The sequence below is a fragment of the Pseudophryne corroboree genome, chromosome 5, assembly GCF_028390025.1.
Source record: "Pseudophryne corroboree isolate aPseCor3 chromosome 5, aPseCor3.hap2, whole genome shotgun sequence".
NCBI classification, from domain to species: Eukaryota; Metazoa; Chordata; class Amphibia; order Anura; family Myobatrachidae; genus Pseudophryne; species Pseudophryne corroboree.
Genome location: NC_086448.1, coordinates 712,155,307 through 712,167,798, shown reverse-complemented (window position 1 = coordinate 712,167,798; position 12,492 = coordinate 712,155,307). Strand labels below are relative to the sequence as shown.

General features: G+C 44.8%; 1 protein-coding gene across 4 annotated transcripts in view; it reads left to right on the top strand.

Annotated features, from left to right (window-relative positions):
- The window catches only part of LOC134928326 (polyamine-modulated factor 1-binding protein 1-like), an 817,199-nt gene extending 805,784 nt beyond the window's left edge, over positions 1–11,415 (top strand). For 3 of the 4 annotated variants that reach the window (XM_063923947.1, XM_063923945.1, XM_063923946.1), the window contains one exon: positions 7,651–11,415. In XM_063923947.1, coding sequence (XP_063780017.1) covers positions 7,651–8,097 — 447 coding nt within the window. In that variant the 3' untranslated portion in view covers positions 8,098–11,415. The remainder of the gene's footprint in view (positions 1–7,650) is intronic. The other variant, XM_063923948.1, reaches the window with a different exon arrangement.
- Positions 11,416–12,492: the final 1,077 nt, after the last annotated feature.

Below are 12,492 nucleotides of genomic sequence, written 5' to 3'. Positions count from 1 at the left end.
ATTAACTGATATCCGAGCTTTGGGGCCCATACATAGAGGCTGGACCCACTTGATGAAACCTGGACCTAGTCCATAGATCCTCATCACCTCCCCTGAAAAAAAGGCTACTCTACCGAATCAAATGCCTTGTTGGCATCTAATGAAACTACAACTGGAGATGTTTCTTCCACATGTGAAATCTGGAAATGTGTATATAAGCGTCTAAGATTAACAGAAGTAGATTTCCCAGGCAATAATCCTGTCTAATCTGAATGAACTATTTCAGTTATAACTTTATTTTCTCTTACGTCCTAGAGGATGCTGGGGACTCTGTAAGGACCATGGGGTATAGACGGGCTCCGCAGGAGACATGGGCACTATAAAGAACTTTAGTATGGGTGTGCACTGGCTCCTCCCTCTATGCCCCTCCTCCAGACCTCAGTTAGATCTTGTGCCCAGAGGAGATAGGGTGCATTACAGGGAAGCTCTCCTGAGTTTCTCTGTTTAAAGAATTTTGTTAGGTTTTTTATTTTCAGGGAGCACTGCTGGCAACAGGCTCCCTGCATCGTGGGACTGAGGAAAGAGAAGCAGACCTACTTAAATGATAGGCTCTGCTTCTTAGGCTACTGGACACCATTAGCTCCAGAGGGAGTCGGAACGCAGGTCTCACCCTGCAGTTCGTCCCGGAGCCGCGCCGCCGTCCTCCTTGCAGAACCGGAAGATAGAAGCCGGGTGAGTATGAGAAGAAAAGAAGACTTCAAGGCGGCAGAAGACTTCAGATCTTCACTGAGGTAAGCGCGCAGCGGTAACGCTGCGCGCCATTGCTCCCACACAACACACACAGAGCAGGCACAGATGGGTGCAGGGCGCAGGGGGGGCGCCCTGGGCAGCAATAAACCTCAAGGCTGGCATAATAGAGTTCATTAGGCTGCGGAGGCAGTAAATAGATTAACCCCCGCCATTTTTTTAGAATCAGAGCGGGACCGAAGCCCGCCGCTGGAGGGGGCGGAGCTTGATCCCTCAGCACTAACCAGCGCCATTTTCTCCACAGAAGCTGCAGAGAAGCTGGCTCCCCAGACTCTCCCCTGCTGAACACGGATCAGAGGGCTGAAAAAGAGGAGGGGGGGCACAATATTGGCGCAGTGAGTGGGAAAGTTATTGTTATAATATAAAAGCGCTGTCTGGGCTTATTCCAGTGTCAGTTTGGCGCTGGGTGTGTGCTGGCATACTCTCTCTCTGTCTCTCCAAAGGGCCTGGTTGGGGAATTGTCCCCTTATAGTTATATCCCGGTGTGTGTGGGGTGTCGGTACGTGTGTGTCGGCATGTTTGAATCGGAAGGCTCGTCCAAGGAGGAGGTGGAGCAAATGAGTGCTGAGTCCCCATCGGTGGTGCCGACTCAGGAATGGATAGATATGTGGCATATGTTAAATGCAAGTGTAGCATCCTTACATAAGAGACTGGACAAAGCAGAGTCCAGGGAGACAACAGGGGTCAATCCACAGATTGGACCGACTCACAGGGCCCTTCGGGGTCTCAGAAACGTCCTTTGTCACAAATAGTAGACACGGATACCGACACGGACTCTGACTCCAGTGTCGACTATGAGGAAGCAAGATTGCACCCTAGGGTGACAAAAAGTATTCAGTGTATGATTATTGCAATAAAGGATGTTTTGCATATCACTGATGAACCCTCTGTTCCCGACACGAGGGTACACATGTTTAAGGGAAAGAAGCAGGTAGTAAACTTTCCCCCATCTCATGAACTTAACAAGTTATTTGAAAAGGCTTGGGAATCTCCAGATAAGAAACTGCAGATTCCCAAAAGAATTAATATGGCATACCCTTTCCCTACGCAGGACAGGGTACGTTGGGAATCCTCTCCCAGCGTGGACAAGGCTTTAACATGCCAGTCCAAGAAGGTGGCGCTGCCGTCTCCTGACACGGCGGCCCTCAAGGATCCTGCGGACCGCAGGCAGGAGACTACATTAAAGTCTATCTATACACATACTGGCACTTTGCTCAAACCGGCAATTGCGTCGGCATGGGTATGTAGCGCAATTGCAGCTTGGACAGATACCCTGTCAGCTGACCTTGATACCCTAGATAGGGATACCATTTTGTTAACTTTAGCCTATATTAAGGACGCAGTCTTATATATGAGAGACGCTCAAAGAGACATTGGATTGCTGGGTTCCAGAGCCAAGGCTATTTCTGCGAGACGATCCTTATGGACCCGCCAATGGACGGGTGATGCGGACTCAAAAAACATATGGAGGTTTTACCTTACAAGGGTGACGTGTTGTTTGGGGACGGTCTCGCGGACCTGGTTTCCACAGCTACAGCGGGTAAATCTACCTTTTTACCTTTTGTTCCCTGACAGCAAAAGAAAACTCCACAGTATCAGATGCAGTCCTTTCAGTCGCATAAGTCCAGAAGAGGTCAGGGCTCCTCCTTCCTTGCCAGAGGTAAGGGTAGAGGGAAAAGAACACCTGCTTCAGCTGGTTCCCAGGAGCAGAAGTCCTCCCCGGCTTCTACTAAGTCCACCGCATGACGCTGGGGCTCCCCTACGGGAGTCCGCTCCGGTGGGGGCACACCTTCGACTCTTCAGCCAAGTCTGGGTTCAGTCAGACGTGGATCCTTGGGTGATGGAAATTGTTTCCCAGGGCTACAAGCTGGAATTCGAGGAAGTGCCCCCGCGCCGGTTTTTCAAGTCGGCCTTACCAACTTCTTACCCAGAGTGGGAAGTAGTGTTATCTGCAATTCAAACGCTGTGTCAACAGCAAGTGATTGTCAGGGTTCCCCTGGTCCAACAGGGAAAAGGATATTATTCGACCCTGTTTGCGGTCCCGAGGCCGGATGGTTCGGTCAGACCCATTTTAAATCTAAAATCCCTAAACCTGTACTTGAAAAGATTCAAATTCAAGATGGAATCGCTCCGAGCTGTAATATCCAGCCTGGACGGGGGGGATTTTATGGTGTCGCTAGACATAAAGGATGCTTACCTTCATGTCCCCATATATCCCTCTCATCAGGAGTACCTGAGATTCGCTGTACAGGATTGTCATTACCAGTTTCAGACGTTGCCGTTTGGGCTTTCCACGGCCCCGAGGATTTTCACCAAGGTAATGGCGGAAATGATGGTGATCCTGCGTAGCCAGGGAGTCACAATTATCCCCTACTTGGATGATCTCCTGATAAAGGTGAGATCAAGAGATCGATTGCTGAAGAACGTGTCGCTCTCCCTGAGAGTGCTCCAACAGCACGGTTGGATTCTCAATCTGCCAAAGTCGCAATTGGTTCCAACAACTCGACTATCGTTCCTAGGCATGATACTGGACACGGAACGAAAGAAGGTTTTTCTCCCGTTGGAAAAAGCCCAGGATCTCCAGAACATGGTCAGAGACCTGCTAAAGCCAAAAAGAGTGTCAGTTCATCAATGCACTCGAGTTCTGGGAAAAATGGTGGCCTCCTACGAGGCCATTCCCTTCGGCAGGTGTCATGCGAGGACGTTTCAGTGGGACCTTCTGGACAAGTGGTCCAGGTCCCATCTAGAAATACATCAGAAAATAACACTGTCCCCCAGGGCCAGGGTGTCTCTTCTATGGTGGCTGTAAAGTGCTCACCTTCTAGAGGGTCGCAGGTTCGGCATTCAGAATTGGGTTCTGGTGACCACGGACGCGAGCCTCCGAGGATGGGGAGCAGTCACCCAAGGAAGAAATTTTCAGGGACTATGGTCAAGCCAGGAGTCCTGTCTGCACATCAACGTGCTGGAATTAAGGGCCATATACAACGGCCTTCGACAAGCGGAGAGTCTTCTTCGCAACCTACCGGTTCTGATTCAATCAGACAATGTCACAGCCGTGGCTCATGTGAACCGCCAAGGCGGGACAAGGAGCAGAGTCGCGATGGCGGAAGCCACCAGGATTCTTTGCTGGGCGGAAAGTCACGTAAGCGCTCTGTCAGCTGTCTTCATTCCGGGAGTGGACAACTGGGAAGCAGACTTCCTCAGCAGACACGATCTCCATCCGGGAGAGTGGGGACTTCATCAAGAAGTCTTTGCAGAGATAACGGGTCTCTGGGGAGTTCCTCAGGTGGACATGATGGCGTCACGCCTCAACAAGAAACTTCGGAGGTATTGTGCCAGGTCCCGGGACCCTCAGGTAATAGCAGTAGACGCCCTGGTAACACCATGGGTGTTTCAGTCGGTCTATGTGTTTCCTCCTCTTCCTCTCATCGCAAAGATTTTGAGGATCATAAGACAAAAAAGAGTACAGACAATTCTCATTGTTCCAGATTGGCCTCAAAGGGCCTGGTACTCAGATCTTCAGGAAATGCTCACAGAAGATCCTTGGCCTCTTCCTCTCAGGGAGGACCTGTTGCAGCAGGGGCCCTGCGTGTTCCAAGACTTACCGCGGTTGCGTTTGACGGCATGGCGGTTGAACGCCGGATCCTAGCTGGGAAAGGTATTCCGGAGGAGGTCATACCTACTCTAATAAAGGCTAGGAAGGAGGTGACGGCGAAACATTATCACCGTATTTGGAGGAAATATGTCTCTTGGTGTGAAACCAAGAATGCTTCTACGGAAGATTTCCATCTGGGCCATTTTCTCCACTTCCTACGGACAGGTGTGGATATGGGCCTGAAGTTAGGCTCCATTAAGGTACAGATTTCGGCCCTATCTATATTCTTTCAGAAGGAATTGGCTTCTCTCCCAGAAGTCCAAACTTTTGTGAAGGGAGTGCTGCACATCCAGCCTCCTTTTGTGCCCCCAGTGGCACCATGGGACCTGAACGTGGTGTTACAGTTCCTTAAATCACACTGATTCGAACCCCTTCAAACGGTTGAGTTGAAATTTCTCACCTGGAAGGTGGTCATGTTATTGGCCTTGGCTTCGGCAAGGCGGGTGTCAGAATTGGCGGCCTTGTCTAACAAGAGCCCCTACTTGATTTTTCATGTGGATAGAGCAGAATTGAGGACTCGTCCTCAATTTTTACCTAAGGTGGTGTCTTCATTTCATATGAACCAACCTATTGTGGTGCCTGTAGCTACGAGTGACTTGGAGGACTCCAAGTCCCTCGATGTAGTCAGGGCTCTAAAGGTTTATGTAGCCAGGATGGCTAGGGTTAGGAAAACAGAGACTCTGTTTGACCTGTATGCAGCCAACAAGATTGGCGCGCCTGCGTCAAAGCAGACTGTTGCTCGCTGGATCTGTAACACGATTCAGCAGGCTTATTCTACAGCTGGATTGCCGTTGCCAAATTCGGTAAAGGCCCATTCCACTAGGAAGGTGGGTTCTTCTTGGGCGGCTGCCCGAGGCGTCTCAGCTTTGCAGTTATGCCGAGCAGCTACTTGGTCGGGTTCAAACACTTTTGCAAAATTCTACAAGTTTGATACCATGGCTGATGAGGACCTCGCGTTTGCTCAATCGGTGCTACAGAGTCATCCGCACTCGTCCGCTCGGTTTGGAGCTTTGGTATAAACCCCATGGTCCTTACGGAGTCCCCAGCATCCTCTAGGACGTAAGAGAAAATAAGATTTTAAACCTACCGGTAAATCTTTTTCTCCTAGTCCGTAGAGGATGCTGGGCGCCCATCCCAGTGCGGACTTACTCTGCAAGACTTGTATATAGTTGTTGCTTACATAAGGGTTATGTTACAGTGGGAATCGGTCTTTGACTGATGCTGTTTTTGTTCATACTGTTAACTGGTTGCATGTTTCTAGGTTATATGGTATGCTTGGTGTGGGCTTGTATGAATCTTGCCCTTGGATTAACAAAATCCTTTCCTCGTATTGTCCATCTCCTCTGGGCACAGTTCTCTAACTGAGGTCTGGAGGAGGGGCATAGAGGGAGGAGCCAGTGCACACCCATACTAAAAGTTCTTTATAGTGCCCATGTCTACTGCGGAGCCCGTCTGTACCCCATGGTCCTTACGGAGTCCCCAGCATCCTCTACGGACTAGGAGAAAAAGATTTACCGGTAGGTTTAAAATCTTATTTAATCTGATAGAATCTTGGCCAAGATTTTAGCATCTGTAGATATTAGAGTCATGGGGGATCATTCTGAGTTGATCGTAGCTGTGCTAAATTTAGCACAGCTACGAATAGGCACTCAGACATGCGGGGAGACGCCCAGCACAGGACTAGTCTGCCCCACATGTCAATGCCGCCCCCCCCAGAAATGCAAAAGCATCGCACAGCGGCGATGCTTTTGCATCTCAGGAGTTACTCCCGGCCAGCGCAGCTCCTGCGGCTGGCCGGGAGAGCCTCTTTGCTGCCCCGGGTCGCAACGGCTTCATGTGACGTCACGCAGCCGCCGCGGCCCGCCCCCCCCGCCCCCCCAACGGTCTGGCCATGCCTGCATTGGCGGGACCGCGCCTCCTGAACGGCAGCTTAATGCCGCCGTCCAGCCCCCTCCTACCCAGCGACCGCCTCTGCCTCAGAGGCGATCGATAGGCAATGATGGCTGGCATGCGCCAGCGTACTGTGGCGCCGGCGCATGCACAGTTCCGACACGATCCCTGCACTACGATAAACTGCAGCGAGCGATTGGGTCGGAATGACCCCCATGGTTCTAAAGGATTCTGGTAGTTCAGGGTCTTTACCAGATTTTAAAATAACTATTATTACTGCCTCAGGCACAGACTGCGGAAGCGTGTTTTCTTCGTAAAGTTCCCTGAATAGCTCCAACAATCTAGGGGAAAATACCTTTATATGCTTTTTATAAACTTCCACGGTAATACCATCTATTCCAGGGACTGTACCCCCAGGGAACGAATTAACAGCTGACTCGATTTCCTCTATTGTAAATGGAGCATTGATCTTCAGTTGTAATAGTAGGAAGACCAACCGCAGTTACATATTCTGACAGTTCATTCTGTTTAGAAAATACCCTAGAGTCATAAACATCCCGAAAATAAGTTGCAACATTTTCACGATTTCAGTTGTACTGGCAATATTGCCTTCCCTTGTTTGCAATTTTGTTACAATATTCGAGGGCCTATCCAAGTGAATTAAATAAGCCAAGTAACTACCTGATCTATCCGCGTTAGAGTATTTAGAATGAGAATTGAATATCAATTGGCATGTTGTATCTTCCTGCATATATGTAATCCACTCTTTCTGTGCCTCTCTCCAAGCAAGTCTGGAGGATTCTAACTTATCATTCAGATACACCCATTCTAAAGTATTGCACTTATTTTCTATCTCCAATCCATTTTTCCTATGTGAAATGTTTAATTCTGCTATTCTCCTAATTAATGACCCACGCATATATGCCTTAAAGGCATCCCAGAGTACTGCTATTAGAGCTGAACCCATTTTGTCCCTAAAGAATTCTTGCCATAATTTTTCCCATTTCAGACCCTTCACCCATTTGTAATAGCCAGGAAGTTCAAACAAGTAACTATGGGGAGATGTACCATGCTTTATGGAAAGGTTCAGTAGTGGACAAGAGTGGAGAAGTTGCCCATAGCAACCAATCATCTCCTACCTGACATTCAATAGTACTTAATAAATGCTACCTCGAAGGTGATTTGTTGCTGTGATAAACTTCTCTACTTGTCCACTTATTTACTCTTCAGATTAAAAGGTTTGCTACATTGCTCTTTACAGTATATCTAATACAAAGTTAAGGAAAATAAGATAATGATTATGTCTTTCTCTCACCCAGCTGAATGAATTAAGTGAAGAAAATGGATGTTTGCGGCAGCAGTTAGAAGATGAGAAGCTTAGATGCCAACAGTTTGAACTTCATTTGCAAACATGCAATCAGACACTCTCTAATCTTTTAGCTCACGTGAAAGTTAAAGAACAGAGGGATTTCCTCCGGCAAGAACCCCCACCTAAGAATGTTCTTTCCGTCAACTGCAAGAGTTTGCCATATCAGAAACCTGGGTCTCACAAATCACTTGAGTTTCTCTCCCCAAAAAAAGAAACAATGCTTTCAGAGAGGGATATGGGACAGGTAGTGATGCAAGATTCAGAAGACAAAACATTTTGGATACAATGTGTTGAAGACCTTTCTGGTCAGCTACGAGAGAACACGGAACACTGGACAGAAAAAATGAATGGCCTAACAAATCAATTACAAAAATGTTTAGGAACGCCTAGAAAATGAAAGATTAACATATATATATTTATTTTTGGATTGGCATTTTATGTGTTTGAAAAAATGTTTTATTGTATTTTAGAGAAAGAAAATGTAAAAATAACATGATGAAATAAAATAAATGTCATAACTACTGAAAACTCAGAGAAAGGGTATTGGGGTAGAGCAAAGAGTGGAATGGGATAGGATGTCTGTACAGTATGATATATTGCATTTGTATTTGGTAAAGAACAACTCAATTTGTCTGTCAGTTTCATTCCTTATCTGTACTTATTTAAAAGGCATAGGAAATATCTTTCGTCAGCATAGAGTCATCTGCAGTCATACCTGATAGGTTAAGAGTTAGAATTACCTAATGAGAGATATCTAGGCCCCAGTATACTGTACTGTCCAATATTTAAAAATCAGGAAATTGGAAGATATACCATATCATCATTAATAAGAAAGATTAGCAGCTATTCAAAGAAGAATTTATTAAGTGATACAGATGTGTCCTCATACATCTAGCCTCAATACATTATATATAACGAGATGCCTGGTGTGAGTGAGGTGCCAGGTCCTGTGCAACTCTGCAAACGTCGGGCTTCTTTTTTTTGGTAAAAAATTACTCTCTTTCACAACGTGATGCACTAGAATGCACAAGGAGACTGTGCTGATTCAATTGACATATGACACTTGTATATTGTGTGTGAATGAGTCTGTATACAGACCTTGTCCAACTCATTCCCACACAAATATACAAGTGTCATATATAAAATTAATCAGCATCACGTGGAGACTAAGACGCATTTTCTGCAAAAAAGTTGCCCAATGGTGCGGGACCTGATGCACCAATAGGAGCACATCTGCATATGCCAACAATAGGAGTGCAAAGAATATATACTGTATATAAAATCTCATACTGAAAAATATTATGACCACTAGGTTATTCCTTTGTTGGGTCACCTTCTGCCCTTAATATGGCTGGAGTTCTGCTAGACATTGATGCTACTAAATGTCCACATGTACCAAAAAGCTCAGACCATACTGTAACATTGCTTCCACCAGTCTGAAGAGTTGTGGCAATTCAAGAAGGATCCATGCTTTCATGCTGTTGTCCTCATATCCTCACCCTACTGTCCGCATGGTGTAAAAGAAAACAGGATTTATCAGACCAAATCACCCTGTTTGTGCAGATAGCATTGCGTCCGGACAGGCCTTCTGCTTCCGCAGTCTATATGATGTAATGTGTAAAGTATTATTCATAGAGAGGCCATCTGAACTGTTTGCTGGTTCACATTATCTGTCATTTAATGCACTGTTGCCCTTCTGTTGGACTAAACAAGTCTGCCCACTCTCCGTTCCAATCAAGCATCCAGTAGCCATATATGACCCCTGGCTTGTGTTCAGTCCCAGTTTTTTCATCTGCTGGTCCACTCATTGTGCACAACTGCTGTCCTCAAACAATTCACCAGTGCAGCCATTTTGCTAATGCTTGCACCGTTGCTACAAAAGGCAACGATCATCTGTAATGCACCTAGGCTGCAAAATGTGAAGAAAAATATGGCACGCTATGCCTCTCTGAGTGTCTCGGTCACGCTAGACATCTTGCGCCATATGGATTATGGACGCCCAGCGAGTGAGGACACATCTATATATAGAATACTGAATCTATATATAGAATAATTATAATATCACTGGTAGATGTATACAGGACAGCATTGTGCTCATTGTTACTGTAATTTTGTCTGTTTTCCAGTTACTCCACTGTGAATTGGCATACATCAACTCACATGCACATGTTTGGGGTTGCTGGGACTGGAAATGGAGAGAGTACCACTGAATGGGATGTAGTGGCAAGCTCAGCAGTTAAAATGTTGACAATTACAATGGAGACACTCTGAGGTTGAACCCTGCATGCCAGCATGTTAATAATGCAATTTACAGTAGAGATATGTGGTTCAGTTCTCCAGAAATCCAAATTCACCCGAATTTTGTGGATGCAAACCAAAACCCAGTCCAGATCTCCCGAGGAGTCCCAGATCAGATCTTTCCATGGTAAGGATTTCAGAGTTTAAATCCGAGTTTCGGGTTTTGGATTGCATGATTTAAGCCGTTTTTATTGATTTTTTTTTTATCAATAATTATCAATATTTTTTTTATTTCATTATTTTTTAACCGAACCAAAACACTAGAGGGTGGTTTTGTGAAAACCAAAACACGATGATGAATTATAACCAAAACACACGGGTCTGCAAACATCTCTATTTTAAAGTATTTTAAGAGTCGGCTTTACAACCTCAAACATGATGCTTTACTATCATGTTTGCAGTTGTAAAGCCAACACTTACAAAGCTTACAATCGCATTATTCACGTGTCCCTGTTCTAATTGTCCTCACAGTGTCCTTGTTCTGATTGTCGTCATTTCATTGTAGCTCCTTGCAAAGATTAATTTGTAAACCTCAGACTTAAAAAAAGAAATTATCAAGTGATACAGTATATGACAATAATAGGAGTGCAAAGATTGGGTTCAGTATGATTGCCCTGCTGCCGGAATGCCAGCCATCAGTATACAGAAAACGGTATGCCGGCTGCTAGTATGCCGGCAGGGGGGCGAGTGCTAAGAGTCCCATTGCGGGCTTGTTGACTTACTGCGCTCACCACAGGTTCTATGCCCACTCTGTGGGTGTCGTGGACACCCACGAGTGGGATTAGCCCTGTGCGCAGGGATTCTGCCTGTCGGGATTCCGACGTCGGTATCCCAAACGCCGGAATCCTGACAGACGGAAAATTAAACATATACCCAAAGATTATATAGCATCCATACAGCAATCGAATACAGGTGCCTCAGACAATTTCTTACGCATTTCTCCACTGGTGAAACGTAACTATTTCATGGAGAAACATGTAGGAAATTATTCAATCCACCTGTACTCGATTGCTAGAAAGATATATATTCTGACATTTGTACCCTTTTAACAGGCAAGATATTCAGTAGGGGATGGGTAAGTGAGTTATTACTTGTCAAATCTTCTTAAAAGTCGACGAAAACTGATTTTATAAATTTTGTGCTGGCTTTTATTGTTTAAAGTAGCTGTTTAGTATAACCAATGAAGGCAGGAGGAACCATATGTACAAAATGAGTTCTGGATGAAAAGGGGTTGTCTCTAGATTAATTAAGCTAGATCCATATTTGAGGACCAATACTGTTAAATGATGTAACATGACCACTCTAAGCAACATCCTTTCTAACTGTAAAAGATTGCATGATTTCCGAGTATAAAGCAAATACCAAAAATAATAATTTGTTTAACCAGTTGGTGAAAATAAAGACTTGCACCACTTTACGTGGATAGTTTGTTTTATCAGTCTCCGTTTAGCATTTGTTTTTATACCCAAAACTTTGCTTCTTTCATGCATAATTAATAATTAAAACAAGACAAAAAGAGTAGATGGCAGTAGTTACATTAAACACATACAAGTGTATTTAAAATATTACATCTATAGGCAGTCCGATATTTGTAAGGCTAAACAGGATTTATATCCAATTAAAACTACTGTAGAACAAGGAGACAGTTCATACCAAGCAATTGAGAAAAAGTATTCTGTGGTTGAGTGATTGATAGGGAAATTCTGAAATTAGGAGGAATTTTTGTTGAATTGGTTGTACAATACATAAAGTCAATTTATAAGAGCTATTGGGTACAGCTGGAAAAAAAGATTCAGACTGATTATAAATATGAGACAATGTATACAAAGCATTTCAGTTCAGTTGTCAAGAATGACTATATATACTTACGATATAGCTATATATTAATTTGTGAAGGTCTGTCACATGTCCAACTTGCACGTGCCTCTACAGCTCCCACTGCTAGGGGGATGGGACAGACCTTAGGCTAGTGGGATAGGAGTAATGTGCGCCAGGAACACAGTAGTTCAAAAACATTAATAACAAAGCCAAGTATATTGTTGCGGACACAGCGTAGAAATATGAAGCGTACCTTAAGTGCGGTTATGCGCACTCAAATACCTTAAGGAATCCCAATATGAAACCATATACGTTTGTAATGGGGTCCAACGCACATACGGATTTAATACTAACAGAAATAAATAAATAATAAATAAAATAACACAAGTACAGAAATACAGGTAAACAGCAAGTATTATACACACTGTCAGAGTAAGTTACAGCTGATATACTGTACGTACACAAGCGCCACCCTGGATCCAAGCAGCAGTCGTCAGCAGATAACCGTGATAGTTATGAGACAGGAGATCTCTGGAATGGATCCAAGCAACTGTATTTATACAGTAGCTTCTAACACACACAATACAATAATAAACACGCTGTTATTCTTATCTTATTGGTCCGTGATGTAAACATTTTCGTAACTCGGTGATCCATTGGTCCATTCAAAGGTATT